The sequence below is a fragment of the Micromesistius poutassou genome (genome assembly GCF_964030765.1).
Source record: "Micromesistius poutassou genome assembly, chromosome: 10".
Classification (NCBI taxonomy): Eukaryota; Metazoa; Chordata; class Actinopteri; order Gadiformes; family Gadidae; genus Micromesistius; species Micromesistius poutassou.
This window is the reverse complement of record NC_140280.1, coordinates 7,588,660-7,609,709: the sequence shown is the minus strand read 5'-3', so window position 1 is coordinate 7,609,709 and position 21,050 is coordinate 7,588,660. Positions and strand designations below refer to the sequence as shown.

Here is a 21,050-nt window from a genome sequence, read left to right as displayed (position 1 = left end):
TGGTGGGCCATGTTGGTCATGGTGTTTAAGTATTCTCACTGTGATAATGCATAGCATGACATAATTTTTACATTTTTATTCCAGGAAATGTATTTATTCGAAAATAAGTTTTAGGCAAATGCAATGTTTAACTACAAAACTATATACTTCCAAAAAAACGATTCAGTTTTGTCTGATATAAAGAACAGACACACGCACGTCCAAAACACACAAAATGATATTGTAGATCATTGTATATTGCCCAAGCGGTTATATCCACCGCAAAAAAAGGAAGAAAAGTATGATAATATTTTTCAGAATGCCAAGATGGAGTCACTGCCCGATGTCATTTGTGTTTTCAATTTGTGTACAACGTCTGCACTGTTTCCAGCACAGTCATACCAGTTTATTCACCTCCAAAATCCCCTGACCTTCCACCCACCTATGTGTACATACTCCAGTAGATGACGTTGAACAGCAGGTAGGACATGGGGAATATGACCCGGGAGTAGGAGTCGATTATGTGGCTGTTGCTCATGATGTACTGGAGCTTTCTCACGACAGGGTTCTTGCGGCGCAGTCTGGTGCCCTCCCCGGGGGCGGAGTCTGCGGTGGAGTCCCGGGAGCGAGCGGTCCTCTCCGTGTTGGTCGTGCTGGCCGCCTCGCCGAACGAGGCCAGGTCGATGTCGTTGTCGTGGTAACAGCCGTCGAAGGCCATGGCCTGCGTAGTGGAATTGAAGGAGGGAGGGACCTGCTGGGCGACAGAACGATGGACTTAGCATTGTGTAGCATCTTATCCTAGCTAGCTTTGTTGTGTACGGGGAAGGGGTTAACCTAGCAATTGTAATTGCTTGGCACTTTATATGAAAATCCTTACTGTACCAACAGCGATATATTGTTGTATCTCTTTCTTCTGACAAATGTACTTATTGTAAGTCGCTTTGGATAAAAGTGCCTGCTAAATGCCCTAAATGTAAAGATGTAAATGTTTAGAGTCCTCCATCTCCTGCGTCGTCATTCTGCCTGATCTTTCAACAGCCTTTGACACAGAACCACCAGATACTCCTCTCCACCCTCCAAGAACCGGGAGTCTCAGGCTCTGAAGTCTCCCTGCTCCTAACTCACGAATCACACCTACAGGGTTACCTGAAAATAATATGTCTCAAACATGTAGTCTCGTTCCTGGGTTCCCGCAGGGTTCTTTTCTGGGTCCCATGCTCTTTTCTCTCTAAAGCTAGTCACTGCTAGTCATTCAGTCACATTGGTTTTCCTACTACAACAGATGACGCACAACTTATTGTGTCACCTTCATGGTCTTAAACCCAGGTGGCAGTGTGAATCTCTGCGTGTTGAGCCGACCTCTCTCAGTGGATGTCGAAGCTTCACCATTAACTCAATCTGGACAAGAATGATCTGCTCCTCTTTCCAGGAAAGGCATCTCCCATCCACAACCTCTCCATCAATATTGAGAACTCTGGTGTTTTTCCACATGGACGGAAAGGGAGCTGGGTGTGAGACTGGATAAGCAGCTGTCCTTCACAGCCAACATCACTGCAAAAACACACTCCTGCAGAATCATGCTCCACAATATCAGGGGGATTTGTTCCTGAGAAAGAAGACCACCTAGGTTTTTGGGCCAGGCACCGGTCATCTCTCATCTAGAGTCTCCACCAGAGATGGGTTGAACCCATCCCGGTTCTCCCACACTACACTGCAGCCTGCAACCTGCACTGGCTATGGGCGGCTGCTCCAACGCAACCTAAGTCACTGGTACTTCCCTACCATACTGCAAATGGCCCAGGCCCATCCTTCATCCAGGACATGGTCAGACCATACACCCCAGCCCATCCAAGCTCTGCGACTGTGGCTTGGGCCCCAGCTGCCACTCAACAAGGTCCTGGTTGTTTGCTGTCCTGGCCCCACAATGGTGGAACGAGCGCCCCACTGACATCAAGACAGAAGAAACCATACCGGCTTCCGTCGCAGACTGAGATCTCATCTGTTCAGGCTCCATCTTGGCCAATTCAAATGTCTCTACCCTAGTTTCTTAAATGAGGCACTTGAAGCTGATGCTTTTTCACTTACATAATCAATGATTATTGTCATTTTACGCTTGTATCTTCATGGTTGAATGCACTTATTGCAAGTTGGTTTGGAAAAAGGCAAAAGCTTACAGTTTTTCACAATTGCGTAAACACATGTCCTGATAGACTACCTCACTTTCTCAAAACCCTAAACACAAATTTCAAAACTCAGACACAAAATGCAAAATCCTACACTTCTCTTGCAAAAGCACACTTTGCCCTCAAAACAGTGTTAACTCTTCACTAAATGGTATTTTCTTTTCAAATGACAAACACATACATCATATGAGCATACATTTCTAATCACCCATTGAACACTGGTGTGCAGAATGGAAAACACTATAGTAAGAATGGAAAACACTATATGATCATCAATAGAATTATGCTTTTACATGTTGAGTGTTACACTGTCACCTGTTGGGTGTAAAATATTACCATATAATGTTTTTACGTATACTCAAATAGAATACAACACACACAATACTTTACAGTAACAACAAATACTGTATTTGTTTCCAAAATCTGCCGGCTTATGTAAATCACAGCAAACAGGATGAAAACAGGATGAAATTATGGAGATAACAGAAAATAGGCAATACTGTAAACAAAACATCTGAATGAATGAATGAATGAACGAATGCATGCATTTTTATTGGTGGTAACCAAAGGGTAGGGGCAGAAGTTTCAGCTTATATCAAGCCCCCCCTTCTCACATTTTTAAGAGTAACAAACAAATGTCATACATACAGTGTGTTTGCATATACATACATACACTTACCTACATAAATACATATATACACACCTACACATACCCATAAGGGTCAATACTTATATCCAGTACAGTTCCACCATAAGATGGATAAAATCCTAAAAAATTATGATAACCATAATGAGAATAACAATGTTCATCATCATCAACATTATCAACATTCTCATAGAGTGATACTACTCAATGTCTGTACTTTAGTGTCACATCTTTCTTCTGATTGCTAATTGCAGATTGCTAATTGCACAACAGCCTTTGGAGTTTAGAAATGTGATTGGCAGTGTGCTCTGTGTGAACACCAAGAGAGGGAATTCAGGAAGAGTGTGCAAGATGAGAATTGTGTGTAGTGTTGTGAAAAATGTGTGGTTTGGAATGGGAATCTGAGTCTAAAGCAGAAAATGTGCTTGGAGTTCAGCAGAATTGGTTTTGCAGTTGGTACATGAGTTTCAGGTTGTGCACATTGTGTCTGATGTTCCAATAATGTGTTTAAACAATTGTGAAAAACTGTAATGAATGTAATGTAATGTAATGCACATCCTTGACAACCGTGACCACCAGGTAGGTTTGAGGATGTATTACACACCTTGGCCCGCCTGAGTTTCTTCATCTCCTCCATGGTGGTGAAGTAGTTGACGGCAGCATACTCGATGACGGACAGGAAGACGAAGAGGAAGCTGGACCACAGGTAGATGTCCACAGCCTTAACATAGGACACCTGGGGCATAGATGCCGACACCCCCGTGATAATGGTGGACATCGTCAACACTGTAGTGATGCCTGCAGGAGGAAGCAATAATAAGGAGTCATTACGTTGACCAATCCTACAATCCGATTAATTATTTAAAGATTAGAATCAAAATTAGATTTTTATATATTATTTTCTTTCTATAGCAAATTGCAGATTGCTAATTGCACAACAGCCTTTGGAGTTTAGAAATGTGATTGGCAATGTGTTCTGTGTGAACACCAAGAGAGGGAATTCAGGAAGAGTGTGCAAGATATTGAGAATTGTGTGTAGTGTTGTGAAAAATGTGTGGTTTGGAATGGGAATCTGAGCCTAAAGCAGAAAATGTGCTTAGAGTTCAGCAGAATTGGTTTTGCAGTTGGTACATGAGTTTCAGGTTGTGCACATTGTGTCTGATGTTCCAATTAAGGTTTTTAAACAATTGTGAAAAACTGTATTTAGGATATTATCCATCTTATGGTGGAAATGTACTGGATATAAGTATTGACCCTTATGGGTATGTGTACGTGTATGTATTTATGTAGGTAAGTGTATGCATGTATATGCAAACACACTGTATGTATGACATTTGTTTGTTAGAGAAGGGGGGGCTTGATATAAGCTGAAGCTTCTGCCCTACCCTTTGGTTACGACCAATAAAAATGCATTTATTCATTCATTCATTCATTCAGATGTTTTGTCTACAGTATTGCCTATTTTCTGTACAGTACAATACAGTACAATACAGTATTTGTTACTGTAAAGTATTGTGTGTTGTTTTCTATTTAAGTGTACCTAAAAACAAGTGACAGTGTAACACTCAACATGCAAAAGCATAATTCTACTGATGAAACATTCATATAGTGTTTTCCATTCATACTATAGTGTTTTCCATTCTGAAAAACTGTAAGTCGAAATACTGGCTTCTCCGACAACAATGCTACAGCCAGTATGTTCTTTGAAATTTGCTTTACAAATCTGAATATATGTTTTTGTTTTGGCCTGTGTGTAACAAATTGACACACAAACACAACATGCTGCATCCATGGAAGCAAGCAGACAAACTGGATCAATTGAGACTGTAGATTCTATCCAACCTAAAAAGCCAGGCCTCCTTTACAACTTCCTACCGACTAGAGCCCTGCTAAAACATAGCATGTGGTAAATCTTTTTCTGTACTGAACCGAGAGAGACGCGCGCGGGCACGGCGCGGCGGTCGATCCAGAAGGACACCCAGGACAGCATGACCATCAGCATGGTGGGGAAGTACGTCTGCAGCATGAAGAAGAAGATGTGTCTCCTCAGGATGAAGTTAATGTACAGCCGGTTGTACCAGCCTGAGGGAAAGAGAGAGAGAGAGAGAGAGAGAGAGAGAGAGAGAGAGAGAGAGAGAGAGAGAGAGAGAGAGAGAGAGAGACATTAATGTAAACACACAGAAATGCACCCATAAACGTATACACACGAAACACACATGTACATAGTTATTTCCAAACCAAAATGTATGATAACCAACAAGTTTATCTGGAAACAGAATCCCATAATCAGGTAAGGGTAATAATACAGCCCAAGGTGGGACAACATGGTATATTACAACCAACTAAAAATCTAGTGCTGTCTAGTGCAGTGTTCACACACCAGTGCTGCTGTAGAAGGCCAGACCGTAGGAGGGGTGGAACGATTCAATGAAGAAATGGGACAGCACAATCTCATCGGTCCTCAGTGAGTCGTTCCCGTTCTTCCAGTACAGCATGAGGTCATTCTCATTATAGGCATCTTCAATAGAAAGAGGAGAGAGGAGAGGAGAGGAGAAGCGAGGAGAGGAGCAGAGAGGAGAAGGGCGGAGAAGAGGAGGAGAGGAGAGGAGCGGAGAGAAGAGGAGAAGAAGGGAGAGGGGAGGAGAGGAGAGGAGAAGAGAAGAGGAGAGAGGAGAGAAGAGAATAGTAGAGGAGAGGAGAGGAGAGGAGAGAAGAGGAGAGAGGAGAGGAGAGAAGAAGAGAAAAGAGGATAGAGGGGAGAAAAGAGAAGAGAAGAGAAGAGTAGAGGAGAGGAGAGGAGAGGGGAAGAGGAGATGTTTAGAGGAGAGGTCAAGAAGAGGGTGCAGGAGAAGAGAGAAATGAGGAGGATAATAAAGAGGAGAGGAGAGGAGAAGAGTGGAGAAGAGGAGAGAGAAAAAGAAGAGACAAGAAGGGAGGAGATCAGAAGAGATAATAATAATAATAATATATTCAATACATACAGAGCTCTATGAACGAAAGCACAGGAGAAAGACCACTCATGTAACTCACACCCTCCCTGCCCGCGACTCCGCCCTGAACCCTCTATTAGCTCAGGAAGCAGACGCCAAGGAGACCGCAAGATGTTCTGCCAGAGTGGCACGCCAAACGACAAACAAGATCTTCCTCCCCAATTACATGCTCACCGCATCCTCCTCATCAACAAACAAACGCAGCTGTTGACTGTGTGCCCATGAAATCTTTAAAATCTTTCTTTAAAATGAATACAAAATACGTATAAGCAGAGAACAACTACAAAGTACAAAGAACTTAACATTTTGTCCCAAAAGGAGGAGATATATTGGCTTAGGATGTTGGTGTATGTGTTTGCCTGCTTGCGTGTCTTACAGAGCAAAACAGTACAGTCTTAAGTGTGTTTTTGCATATTTTTCATTGATTGATTGATTTTATTTGACCATTTTGATATAAACTATGAACAGCACTTAAAATACATAAATAGTCAGGGATGACACAATAAAGCCAGAAGGCTTATTTCCACTGTGGTCCCTGTGTTTGTGGTTGTTTGTGTATGTAGACATAGCGTATAAGAACCAGCTTATATACTGTGTGTACATACACACAGTATATAAGAACCAGCTTAAGACCTTTATAAATCAGATGCATATGATTCTGTCCCACTTCTTCTGATCAAGAAAGTGGGCCAAAGCTATTTTATAAGCCTGACTTGCATAGCGTAGCTATACATTGTCTTGGTCTGTTGGATTAAAAGTCATTATATAATTTACATTTCATTAATCCGCTGTAAAGCCTGAATCTTAAATACAGATGTTATAATGGTCGGCACTGACCTCAAATGGATTAGTCTTTACATGCCATCTGAGCACACAGCACCTGCCATACTTGCTGGTTTGCAATTGAGTTCATATGTGTAGAAGCTGTGCATCTGCTGTTGAAAACCATTACAGAACCATACAGAGATTAAGCTGTGACAGAGCGAAATACAATCTGTTTAAAACATCAGCAACATCTCGTAGTGTCATCGTATGTGTGTGTGTGTGTGTGTAACCATGCTGCCCCAACCCCCATCACGTCCTGTTTTTCCCTGTTCCTGTCATTAGTGTAAATTAATCACCTGTCATAATTAGTAATTATTTTCCCCAGTGTTCCATGTATTTAGGCTCCTTAGTACCTGCCCCAGTTTGTCGGTACCTTGTTTGTTTCTGTCTGCCTAATTTCATTAAGTAAAGCGTCCTTCTGCACCTACCCTGTGCCAGATCTCTGGATCCGGGTTCACCTCCCTGAGCAAGCAGTGACAGAAGGAATCGACCAGCAGAATGATCCCACCAGAGAGTTCCCAATAAACACCTTCCTGGCAGCCAGCTTTGAGCACTAGGAACGCATAATTTGCTGTATCCTGGAGAGGATTGTGACACGCAACCAGCCTCACTCCACAGCTACCCAGCCTCACTCTCTAGCTACCCAACCTCACTCCACATCCTGGCCTACCTAGCCCTGTCCTCATGTCTGAGGTGCCGTGACAATGAGAACAAACATCTAAAAGGCATTGGAGGATATACTTTTGTCGACCTTATACACACCCCTTAGTGGGAAGCAAGGATGGCCCCACGTTTTGGAACAACTGGTATAGTCTATTCTATACTACACCATACTGTGTTATACTACAGAGTGTGTATACTCACAGCTCTCCAGCTCCAGGGTGCAGTTCTGAGTGTCCAGGGGGAAGCTGCTGAAGTCCATGGAGCAGAGAGCCGTCACCGTGATCCTGAAACAACAGTTCAGCTTAAACCAACAGGAAACCAGCCAGTGGTCAGAGAAGGTTTATAACAAAGGGATTGCTTTATTAGATTAGAAGTTTATTTGTACGACATTTAATAACATTTAGATTCTCAAAGTTGCTTAGCAAGTTTATTTGATAAAGATTTGATTACAAGTACATTTTCAAGAGGTTTATCAAGTATATTTGTGTATCATTTAATAACAATTTCATTTTTAAAGATTCTTAAAGTGACACAGCAGTCGTCTTAACAGTCGTACACTCCTTCTGTAGGCAGCCTCTCTGCAGCCTACCTGAAGGCATCCCAGAGCGAGGTGTCCTCCTGAGCCCTACCTGCTCCTGAAGAGCCTTAACTTGAGCCCTACCTGCTCCTGAAGAGCCTTAACCTGAGCCCTATCTGCTCCTGAAGAGCCTTTAACCTGAGCCCTACTTGCTCCTGAAGAGCCTTTAACCTTAGCCCTACCTGCTCCTGAAGAGCCTTTAACCTGAGCCCTACCTGCTCCTGAAGAGCCTTTAACCTTAGCCCTACCTGCTCCTGAAGAGCCTTTAACCTTAGCCCTACCTGCTCCTGAAGAGCCTTTAACCTTAGCCCTACCTGCTCCTGAAGAGCCTTAACCTGAGCCCTACCTGCTCCTGAAGAGTCTTTAACCTTAGCCCTACCTGCTCCTGAAGAGCGTTTAACCTGAGCCCTACCTGCTCCTGAAGAGCCTTTAACCTTAGCCCTACCTGCTCCTGATGAAGAGCCTTAAAGGCCACCAGGTGTGGTGTGATTAGCCGTTACAAGCTGTCTGTTATGACATCACAGGTGGGCGTGTCCAACTAGATGTGTGACAGATAGATGAGCAACGTTTGCTACAGTCCACTGGGTAGGCTGGTAGACATGATATATCCGCAGCACTGCTTAAGCTCCCATATTCATTTAATAAAAAATTCACAATAACGTTTCAACCCTATTAGGTCTTCTTCAGGCAAATGGTGAGCCCCATTTGATGAGGGGATATATATAGGTCATATGATCAGCTGACTCACAATGTGACCTATAACAGCTGCAGTGTGAACAAAGACTAAATGTCCTGATTGTCACACTGATGAATAAATTAAGAGTACCATTATTTTTTCGTTATTACAAACATTTCAAGAAAATAAAAAATATCTATATTTTTTACAGAAAGTTCAAAATCCCAAATTCAAGATCCAACAAACCTAAATAGCTATGATACACATTGTTATCAAAGAGAAAAAAAGAAGAAAAACAATTAGTGGCAGAACATGTCTGTACATCAAACAATTACACAATTACACAGTCATAAAACAATTTTACTAGATCTCAGTCAGTCTCCTACAAGGTACATTGCAAAAAGATGCACAAGAGTGTGAGCCTATAGGTAGTGTTTTATGTCAAAGTCTTCATTGAGACCATTGGGGGACAAAGTGTTGTAGGATGCGTCGTCGCTACATATTCTGTGCACCCGGTGAACGGACTTATCTGAAGACTTTTGACCAGCGGCCTGGGATGAAAACTATCCCCATGTCATATAGTGTTCCAATCAGTGGGTTTGCGGAAAAGATCCGTTTTTAGGCTCGTGCCATCTTTGTATACCTGTATATCCAGGAAACTGATGCGATGTGTATCGTATTAAAGTAGTAAATTTCAGATGTTCATTGCAAGAGTTAAGATACTCATGGAAACCCATTAATTAATCAATCTACTGTACAGTCAATATTCAGAAAAATGTCATCAATGAATCGCTTGTAGAATAAGAATATAATAATCTTAAGAGGAAAAAGAATTAGTCTGATGCAGCACACATTGGTTTTCAAAAAGGCCCATAAATAGGCAGGCATAATTCAGAGCCATTTTGCTTCCCATGGCAGTGCCCTTCTTTTGTATGTAGAAGTCATCTTGAAAACAAAATAAATTATTGGTAAGAACTACGTTTGCCAAGTCCAGTATGCAGTCAGTGCTGGGTTTAGTCTCAGGCTGACCTAAGGAGAGGAAATGCTGGAGTGCGTCATGGCCACCGTCATGTGGGATGTTCGTATACAAACTCTGCACATACGTTAAACACAAACGTTTTTTATTAAATGAATATGGGAGCTTAAGCAGTGCTGTGGACATTACATTTCTTTCATTCTATATTACTTCATGTGTCCTGCACCTGACAAGTAGGTGGGATGTGCACACAGCTACTTTTTTGTACTAGACTGGTATATCCAGCACACATGTGGGTGGACACGCCCACCTGTGACGTCATAACAGACCGATTTTCAAAACGGCTTGTAACGGCTAATCACACCACACCTGGTGGCATGTCACGGGACCTTCAACCCTTGACACTCATCCACTTAATTCTTTCCATTTGAATCCCCGTCTCCTCCCCCCTGGGCCCCCCGTACCGGACGCTGAAGAGGATGTTCCCGTCGGGGAACACGCGCAGCATGATGTTCTCCATGGTGGTGTCGTGGATGAAGGAGCGCTTGGAGTGGACGAAGAACACGTCGGGGACCCAGATCTTCTTCACCAGCCGCGCGTCGAAGGTGCGACTCTTGTTGCTGCCGGAGGGGAAGGCCAGGCGGACGTCCTGCCAGTAGTGTCTCAGGTACAGGGTCATGGTGAAGTCCTGCTCGGAGACACACACACACACACATGCATGCACGTACGCACGCACGCACGCATGTGCACACACACATTTGCACACACACACATTTGCACACACACACACACACACACACACACACACACACACACACACACACACACACACACACACACACACACACACACACACGGTGCTCAGGGCTCACTCTCAACACACTCTGTCACTGGCCTAGATTGAGTATTATGATAGCTAGATCAATTATGGATAGAAAGGTACTTCAGGTATTCATCCCAGAGGCAAAAATGAAGGTGTAACAGCTGCTCGCATTACAAAAAAACACAATGGTAGTTATTAAGTAAGAGACAATATAATAATGTCAATCAAAAATGTTTATACAAAAGCCGCCCTCAAATGTTGGATACAAAAGATGTGCAGTAAGGACAGCCATACACATGATTAACTGTTTGTCTATATTCTAGTGTTGTGTGTTTGTGTATCTGCCCAGGTTGTATATCACCGTATAGGTCAGAGTATTACAAGCAAGTCGCTTGGGATGAATGTGTCTGCTAAAAGGGTGAAGGGTTAAGCCAATAATGCCAAGAACAAAGTCCTTGACTCCAGCACCACAATATACAGTGGTGTGTCTGTTTCAGTCAGTAGTTGTGAGTCTGCCTATATAATGTATGTCAGTGTTGTTTACCTCAGTGTTGAGCATTTGTGCGTATGTCAGTGTGTATGTTATGTGTCCAGAAGAGCATACCATGTTGACTTCAGAGATGCTGTCGATGCTCTCCACCTGAACATCGATGCCTACGGGGATGGCTGAGCCTGGGGGAGCAGAGGGGGTTAAAGATACAGTTTAGACTGGCTCTTCTTCTGCAGTATAGAGAAGCCAAGGGTTAAATATGGGCGTTTTCCACGGGATTAAGTATAAAGGGCCACCCATCCGATTATTATAATGTAATGATAAACAGTATTGCTACTAGAATATTGTGTTGTAGATGATTGTTGTGTAACTGTAAGACATGGCTAAAGACCTGCTGATAGGTTGACCTATATTAGCTGTTAGCCGTGGTCATTTCTAAAATTGAGTTTTTAATCGTTCAAGCAAACCAGACAAACCCAAACCGTGTTTGGAAATCCAGCATCATAAAATGTATTTTTAGCAATCTTCTAAACCTTATCGCAAGCAAAGCAAATAACAAAAACACTGAAATTTACAGTTATTCATTTACACTGTTAACATGACGACATGTTTTTTTGAATATCTTTTAATATTCCTCTCTTCTCTCTGTTTCGGGATTTGAGTTAAAGGACCAGATTACTGTTATAAAAACAAGTGGGTAATACAGGGCTAGCCGTTGTTTACTGGCTCTGCAGACAATCTGGGTCAGAGGGTTTGATTTGCTCGGCGGGGCGGTACTGTAACCAATATTAAACCTCCTGGGGACCAAGACACAAAAACCAAGGGCGCTGTTGTGTTTATAATAAGAAGAATTATGGTAATAAATAGGCATGAATACGTAAGAAGAAGTTCAATAAAATAATAACTAAAATATAATAACTATTGATAAAAAATAACTAAAACAATGAATCGTTTATTTTAATAGTTATTTCATATACAATTATTTTAAAAGGTGGTGGGTCGTCAGGAAGACTAAATAAAGGAAGAAGCCAAAGATGAAGAACATGTTATTCATGTGAATGCTATGAACGGTCCTAGTCCGTCTCCTATAGTCCTCACCCCCGAAGCCGGGCCTCATGGCGAAGTCGTGGTCCTCGATACGAAGCAGCTGCTCTGACTTGATGAGCAGAGACTTGGTGCTGTCCTGCTTCTTCAGACGGAAGTCCACCCGCCTGGGAACACACAGAATCACGTCACAACCATGTCAGAACACATCACGACCACACAGAACCACAGAGAACCACACAGCACCAGGTCAGAACCACACAGAAACACACAGAACCAGGTCAGAAGCACACAGAACCAGGTCAGAACCACACAAAAAACACACCCACTGACACCCAAAAAACAAATAAGAAACCCACAGAACCACAAACAATATCACCCACAAGCAACACCAGATCACAACCACACAGAACCAGAACCATCAGAAGCACACATGACCACACAGAATCAGATCAGAACCTCACAGAACCAGATCGGAACTTTAAAAGGCAATCACATTGAGACCAGACAGAACGACAAACATGAAATCTCTCTCCCTCCCAAGTAAATCAAAGGGTTTTATGGCTTGGAATAATAAGAAAAAATAAATAAAAATAGGCCTACATTGCAAGATTTAAGAGTTATCAGTCAAATAGTACTAGACTAGTGCAAACATTGGAATGATCCCCCCCCCCCCCCCCCCCTCTCTCTCTCTCGCTCTAAACTACTTGTAGAATCTGTGACATCTGGTGTGGTGAATGAGCTGATCGATGTATTAACAGTGAGGAATGGAATGATCCCTCCCCCCCCTCTCTCTCTCTCTCTCCCTCTCTCTCTCTCTCTCTCTCTCTCTCTCTCTCTCTCTCTCTCTCTCGCTCTAAACTACTTGTAGAGTCTGTGACATCTGGTGTGGTGAATGAGCTGATCGATGTATTAACAGTGAGGAATGGAATGATCCCCCCCCCCCCCCCCCCTCTCTCTCTCTCTCTCTCTCTCTCTCTCTCTCTCTCTCTCTCTCTCTCTCTCTCTCTCTCTCTCTCTCTCTCTCTCTCTCAGGTCTCTTGCTTTTTATGTAATATCCCTGCATTGCTTTTCATTGAACAAACAATTCCCATACTCAATACATGCTACATACTGGGATGCATGTTAGCTAACTCAGTAACTGTGTCAGTATGTGGTTACATGTATCTATGTATCTATGTGTCTGTCTGTCTACCAACCCTGTGTGCTGATTCTTATCTTATCTTATTCTTCTCTGTCCAGTTGTGTCTTAGAATCTTTGGCGATGCAGAACACAAACTGTTGTCGATGGTACGTCTTAAGACATGATTACACCATGAATCAGCATCTGCCCAATCAAGGCCTTAAAAAATGTTGGCCACGTGGCAACATATTTAGCAGACCCTACCCTGGTTGATCCTCGGTACTTAATAATTACACAAGCTGCTTTTACCTTGATCAAACACACCCTGATGACGGCACAGGCCAACACACCCTGGCAACCCAGCATCCACCACTCTATACAACACTGAAGCAGCACTCATTACAAACAAAGAAATTAAACCTTCAACGTGTACATTTAAATGTTCTCTAGACAACTGTTTATACCCTTCCCGCAACCAAACTAAACCGGTTCCTACTGAAGCTTCACCTCAGCGTCAAAACTCTCAATTATGCTCATACCACCAAGTCATAATGGGATTAGTGAGTTGTGGTTGAACGGTGATAGTGAGTGGTGGTGATAGAGAGTGTGGTGGTGATAGTGAGTGGTGGTGATAGTGAGTGGTGGTGATAGAGAGTGGTGGTGATAGTGAGTGGTGGTGATAGAGAGTGGTGGTGATAGTGAGTGGTGGTGATAGTGAGTGGTGGTGATAGTGAGTGTGGTGGTGATAGTGAGTGGTGGTGATAGAGAGTGTGGTGGTGATAGTGAGTGGTGGTGATAGTGAGTGGTAGTGATAGTGAGTGGTTGTGATAGTGAGTGTGGTGGTGATAGTGAGTGGTGGTGATAGAGAGTGTGGTGGTGATAGTGTGAGTGGTGGTGATAGTGAGTGGTGGTGATAGAGAGTGTGGTGGTGATAGTGAGTGGTGGTGATAGTGAGTGGTAGTGAGATTGAATGATAGTGATAGTGAGTGGTAGTGATAGAGTGGTGGTGATAGTGAGTGGTAGTGGTAGTGATAGTGAGTAGTAGTGATAGTGAGTGGTGGTGATAGAGAGTGGTGGTGATAGTGAGTGGTAGTGATAGTGAGTGGTGGTGATACTGAGTGGTAGTGATGTGAGTGGTAGTAAAAGCGTGTAGTAGTGATAGTGAGTGGTGGTGATAGAGTGGTGGTGATAGTGAGTGGTGATAGTGAGTGGTAGTGATATTGAGTAGTGGTGATAGTGAGTGGTAGTGATATTGAGTAGTGGTGATAGTGAGTGGTAGTGATAGTGAGTGGTGGTGATAGAAAGGTGGTGATAGTGAGTGGTAGTGGCAGTGATAGTGAGTGGTGGTGATAGTGAGTGGTGGTGATAGTGAGTGGTAGTGATATTGAGTGATAGTGAGTGGTAGTGATGTGAGTGGTAGTAAAAGCGAGTAGTTATAGTGAGTGGTGGTGATAGTGAGTGGTAGTGGTAGTGATAGTGAGTGATGGTGATAGTGAGTGATGGTGATAGTGAGTGGTGGTGATAGTGAGTGGTGGTGATAGTGAGTGGTAGTGGTAGTGATAGTGAGTGGTGGTGATAGTGAGTGGTGGTGATAGTGAGTGGTAGTGATAGTGAGTGGTAGTGATAGCGAGTAGTGATAGCGAGTAGTAGTGATAGTTAGGGGTAGTGATAGATAGCGTGGGGCTGTTAGATGTCTCACCCTCCAGGTTTATTGCGTGTCTCCTCGCCCAGGTACACCTCCTTGTGTCTCCTCTTGTTGGGGCTGTTGCCCCCGGTGAGACGTGCCAGGGGCCACAGTCCGGCCAGACACAGCAGTCTGAGGGCCAACGGGGCCGCTCTCATCGTGGATCACGTCCTATTGCGTCTGCTCCTCACCAAGCAATCCTCCTCCACCACCAGGGAGCATCAACGGCGATGGAGACCCAGGTATGTCCTCTCTTTCCCGGACCTCATTCCCTCTGCCAGTAGGAACCACCATGTTACATTTATATCACCGAATAAGTCATTCAGCACAAGCTTTCACCCGCAGTGAATCAGTGTTGTGTTGCTGAAATATCAAATAAAAGCAAGCACTCCGAAATGAGAGTCATCAAAGAAAAAGATTATACTGCAAAAAACTGTAACCGGACGGTGTCCAGAGGAGCCAAATGAATCACAAATATAAGGTGATCACTGCTACGTTCCTCTCTTCTGATGGAACATGGTGGTAAGACATCGGACCGAGGTGTTCAACGTTTATGTTCGGATCCAACGCCAGTGTATTCCCTCCTGGGTTTAGACCACTCATGTCTCTCTCTCTCTGTACCACCACACAACCACCCGGTCGGTTTGTCCCTCTCTCTCTGTCTCAACTCCCATCCAAGCCTCACCCAAGCCCCCTCCCTCTCTCCTTCCCTCCCTTCCTCCCTCCCTCCCCATTTAAAACCAAATATCAATTTATTCCTATAATGACAAAGGAATTCTGTTAATTCCTCCCTAATCTTCTTACGCTCTGTGCTCGCTGAAATCTTTTGCTAACCTACAAACGGAGGCGGGTTGGGATAGCGGCGGCAAAGGCGGTTTCATCATCGCTATGACGACGAGGAGCAGATCAGTAATAAAAAGGCTGTAGCCTACATCTGGCGCTTCCACTGGATTTACCCTGCAGTCGCTCACTCATGTTGGAGGCATAATGTGTATTTGTGTGTGTGTGTGTGTGTGTGTGTGTGTGTGTGTGTGTGTGTGTGTGTGTGTGTGTGTGTGTGTGTGTGTGTGTCTGTGTGTGTGTGTGTGTGTGTGTGGTGGAGGAATGGAGGTTATAAAAATGTAAACACAAAGCAAAGAAATCATGATATATCGTGTTTCTATAATGTAGCACTTGAAGCAGTTTGCATATTGATTAATTGTATGTACTTGCATGATTTTTTTGAGTTGTATCTTCATGTTTGAATGCACTCAGTGTAAGTCACTTCAAATATAAGCGTCAGTCCTAATTATAATACAATTATAATAATAAAAACTCAATAATATTAATAATACATTCATCATCATCATCATAAAGCTAGTTGATAGTTGAAGGAGAAAGAAAATAACAAATCCTATATAATTCCTTATCTGTTGCATTTTATCTCCATGCTGCATCAACGTTACGTAGAAAAGCATATAGAAGCATAGAAGCATAGAGTATAGAAAATGTGGTGAAAACATTGAGTCAGATGCAAGAGTAAACTGGCAGTAACGCACATTGGATGAAACCTCGCGGGCCCCACTCATAAACTGCAGCAGACGCGTCACGGGTGGCGCTCGGGCGAGGCAGGCTTCTTTAATCTGGGATTAACTTTTGATTGGGGCCAGCGATGGGTGATGCCATCTTTAAGAATCGCGCACGTTGAGTTTACTTTCCACTCACATGTCCATCGCTTCAACTGCGGAGGGCACCCATGCGTCATACATTTGCACGATTAGATGAACACACCCCGTTTAAATGTAGGGAGTGTGGTGCAGTGACTTCGTCCTTCCACTAGAGTTCACTATCTGTCAACAATCAATCATCTGGAACGTTTTAAACACAATCTGAGATGTATTATGGTTCCTGTTTTGTTTTCTGTTTTCGTTCAATGTCCAGTAAAAAGATTTTCCAGGAAACATAACACCTGGAACACACATAACACCTCACAAAAAATCAATACGACTATACGAATACATTCATCTTCCAAAAAGAAAACAATATATGCAATATATTGTATATAGGCCTACAATTATGAAATACAAGGCTGGGCCTAAAATCTGAAAACTGTCACACACACAGACTGAATCGTGGTGAGGGCCTGACTACGCCGAGTACTTTTTCTTATTTGAGGCTCAAGCAAACAGGACAGGTACACAATACTGGGCCTTGTGAATCTGTACCTCTCCCACAAGTACTCATCACTGAAGGCCAGTGGGTTGGTCCGGTCCCTGAAGATCCTCGGGGCTGGTAGCTGGAATGCCTGCCTTATTATCTGCGCACCCACATCAATTGGCTCTTCATCTATAAAAGGGCATGCCATTCTTGGAGATGTTTGTTTGCTCTAACAGGGATATAAGTGGTGCTTCTTATATACCCTAGTCCTATTGGAAGGCCCCTCCTACCAATCAATTCATACATTCAATTAACCTAATAATAAACTCACCTGAATGGAATTTATGTGGATGACAATTTCCCATGCAGCAGCTTGGGAAATTGTGTCATTGTCATTGTGACAAAGACTTCACTTTCAGTAACATTAATATTAACATTAACTTTACCATGGGTTTTTGCAAGTTGTATTTAGGTTCTAGGGAAAGCCTACTTTCCAACGTTGCTTGTGATCAGATACCTTGAAATCAATGATGTGTTACCATGTTTATACTCTGTGATATCCTACTTTACTGAGGAATGAGTTCAATAGCAGAACTTGTTTCTCTGTTTGAAGCGAACGAAGACCTTAAAACATTAAATATTATGTTTTACGATGTGTTGTTAATAAAAATGATAAGAGGATTTAAAATAATTGATTCATATAAAATGTCTTAGTGATTTGACGACGGCAGCTTTTTTTTGGACCTGCGCTCGCAGGTAAAAAAAAGCTGCGCGCATGTCCAAAAAAAGCTGCGTGCGCAGGTCCAAAAAGAAAACTGCGCGCGCAGGTCCAAAAAAAAAGCTGTGCGCAGGTCCAAAATTTATTTATTTATTATTATTCTTTTTATAATTTATAATTTTTTTTATTTTTTTTTAAAAAAATTTTACATACATTTTTTTTCATAATTTTTTTTTCAACCACCGCCTCTTTCCCTTGACATTTAGTTTTCACCTGACAAATGCGAGTGTTGGCCCTTTGTGCGGGTGCTTTGTGAAGTTAATTTAATAAAATTATTTATAAAACATTTATTTGTGCCTATGTTGTACATGTAATCTTTTTTACCTAATTTACAACAAAGTAGAAGGTTTAACAAATATGTTAAATGTTTAATTGCATCTTAACTTTGGTACCATGTAGTTAGTATGATCACTATCCAAGAGACTGCTTGGATAGTGGCTCCAAGAGACAACTTTTACAAGCTGTACAAGCCTGACCCCTAGTGGTCAGAAAATACATTGTCAATAAAAAATGCTACAAGCTTAGTTTTGTGTAGGAACCCTTTTGAAGTACACATGCGTGCGTTCTCACACATACAGAGTAAATTGTGTTGAATCTAAGTCGAGCGTCTATTTAGCTGTAGGCCTATTTGTAGTGAATTTGACATTTTCTTTAAAGCAGCTCTTGAGTAATATGTTGTGCTTATATTTTGGTATCTGGATTAAGTTTGTACTTAGTCCCTTTGAACAGACATTGACCTGCTATTTAACTTACTTTTGCGACTGTTTTGGGATCAAAACGTAGGCCTACTAATGTCAGTCAAGAAATGTTCAATCTGTCATATTTGGAATGGCAGTGTTCCAAAATAAGGCTTATTAGTCAGACAGACATTGGTTGGTTTTCAGTTGCTGCAAACTACACTAGTTCTCTATCTAGGGCTGCCTTTGTCCCTTCAACAGGTGAAGATCACCCTTCAGAAAATGAAATGGATCTTTAAAATAGATGTTTTGTAGACGTAAACTAATGATTTTATGTTGAATTGTGGCGAGCCTATCTCTGGGCTCTAAACGAGCCTATTCGGTTTTTTTTTGTAAAAATATTTTTTTATCGAATATATCTTGAATATATCTGCCAACTTTGAATAAACTATTATACATACGAAATAAATCAACAAAAATACATAGCGTTTATCCTCATTTAATTGTGTGATAGACCGTACTTGCAACTGCCAGCAACCATTTAAATGCATCTGAACGTCAATGATATTGACCCTCACCCCGTGTGTGTGTGTGTGTATGTGTGTGTGTGTGTGTGTGTGTGTGTGTGTGTGTGGACTGTAGCGCCGCTTCTACCTTAGACACGCCTCCTGAAAGCTGATTGGTTGTCTACAGCTCAGGTAGGGAAGGCAGGCATCACAGACAGCATCAGGTCAGCCTCACCTGAACCACAGAGGAATGAAGACACGTGTATTAATACATGTGTGTATGGGGGCGGGGCTAGTCTAGTGGGTAGGGCGTCCAAAGGGTCCGGGTTCGATCCCAGAGGTCCTCTGCTTCTCTCTCCAGGATGATGGCCGCTAAATGTAGGAGGAGGACCCAGAGAGGGAAATGACTAAGAATTAATAATTACATTTAAGAATCTCGTCTGTGGTACAGTATACACTCAAGAACACAAAACTCAGCTTGCAGAGTTTCTTTAGAAATGACAATGTCTTGTTTGACCACTTGGGGGCAGACTTTTACAGCTTGTAAAGTCAGGCTGTTGGAGCAGAACCACAAGCCTAATAGCAGAAAACAAGTCTGCTGTTCTGTTATCTGCTCACCAGATGCCAGAACAGCTTTGAACAGACTCCACTTGACCAAGTTGAGAAATATGAAGTAGTTGAAGCGCCAGATATTAAACCCTAATTTGAAATCATCTTACATTTTATAATAAAGTACTACTTACTTTGAAGTAAGTAGAATAATCTGAACATTGAGGATATGATGCAGCAGACGTACCACTGACAACCAGTCTCTATAAGCACAAGTAGAACCTAACATGTGGTTAAAATACTTGCTGTCAATCAAAGTTGCTCTTAAGATTTTGGCATGCTGGCAAACAGAACGCACAGAAAGACCAACAACTCGTAGGGGACGGATAAGATAAACTCTCTGAAAACACTTAAGACCAGAACATGGCTGAGGTGATTTACACAACGCCCAACATGATGACCAAGGTCAGGTATACACAAGGAGAGAGAGAGGAGAGGATAGGGGACATCTACGCCAGTCTGGAGAGCCTCAGAGATCAACAGCAGGACTCTGTGGGGATAGAGGAGTCCTCCAAGTCTCTGGGAACCGGAAGAAGTCAGCGGCCGGACGCTGTGAGTCCTCCTAGGTGTCCGATCAGGGCTGTGGTGGTGCTTCTGGGCCTGCTGTCTGTGGTCCTGCTGGCTGGACTGCTTGTGTTGGCAGTGAAATACAAGACCGTCATGGAGAAGACTGTAAGCATGGAGAGTGATGTGGAGCAACTTCTCCAAAGGCTGAAGAATTTAACAGAACAGAGAGACGCACTGCTTTGTAAACAGTGCTGTCCAAATGGTTGGGATAAGTTTGGTTGTAAATGTTACTTGTTTTCCAAGGAGTATCTTTCCTGGAATAAGAGCAGGGAGTTTTGTGTTTCCCACGGAGCAGATCTGGTGGTGGTGGACAGTAAAAAGGAGATGGACTTCATTAACAGGTACGGCGAGTACATCTGGCTCGGAGCGACAGATGAGGCCGGTGAAGGGATGTGGAGATGGGTTGATGGGACCGTCCTGTCACTGGATAAACCCTCCTGGAGCAGAGGGGGACCTGAAGGTGGTGAGGACAGGAACTGCTTAGTGAGGGTCCGGGAGCAGAACCAATTTAAATGGGCAGAGGGGAGCTGTGAAGCCACAAGCAGGGGGCTTTGTGAACATAATTTAAAATGATTGATGAAAAAATTTGAAATGATTGATGAAAACATTTCTTTGTGACTATTTTTTACATCTTAATGCTAACAGATGTTGGCTGTTTTGTTCCATACTTGTTGGGTTCCTCCATTGGATAAGAGCTGTGATGATGAATGAACATGAATCCTTCACTGGATCTAAACGAGCCCAGAAGAGGAGCCCAGAGCCCAGATATATATTTCCAAAAAAAAAAAATCTTGATTGGGACATTTCAAGTGATTCCATTTGACCAAGCTCCTGAATCACCCATTTACAAGATTATTTTACAGATGATAAAGAAGAATTCCAAGAACACCATTATTGCAGAACCAAAAAAAACCAAAACAAAACCCCTTAAACTTAGGAAATGTGTTTACGGAATCCATAAGCTTATCAAGACACAGATCTGCATTCATCCCGAGTTTAGTACAAACCCCTTGCTGTAGAAAACTCAACCAGTGTTAAACGCTGCTAACTAACACATGGATTAGAATATGTTTTGTTGTTCAACAACAATTTACATTA

The 21,050-nt window shown here is 42.7% G+C and overlaps 2 protein-coding genes across 2 annotated transcripts; one reads left to right on the top strand and one right to left on the bottom strand.

Moving 5' to 3' along the window:
* Positions 1-421: 421 nt before the first annotated feature.
* On the bottom strand, positions 422-14,837 carry gabrr3a (gamma-aminobutyric acid type A receptor subunit rho3a; the record flags this gene model as incomplete). Its single annotated transcript, XM_084474695.1, has 9 exons — positions 422-730; positions 3,413-3,606; positions 4,738-4,890; positions 5,189-5,326; positions 7,488-7,570; positions 9,980-10,203; positions 10,943-11,010; positions 11,927-12,039; positions 14,695-14,837. The coding sequence occupies 9 exons, from the start codon at positions 14,835-14,837 to the stop codon at positions 422-424; spliced, it is 1,425 nt and encodes a 474-aa protein (XP_084330821.1).
* Positions 14,838-19,748: 4,911 nt separating this feature from the next.
* Positions 19,749-20,525, top strand: LOC311354083 (C-type lectin domain family 4 member C-like; the record flags this gene model as incomplete). Its single annotated transcript, XM_084473879.1, has 1 exon — positions 19,749-20,525. One exon carries the CDS (start codon positions 19,749-19,751, stop codon positions 20,523-20,525), a length of 777 nt encoding a protein of 258 aa, XP_084330005.1.
* Positions 20,526-21,050: the final 525 nt, after the last annotated feature.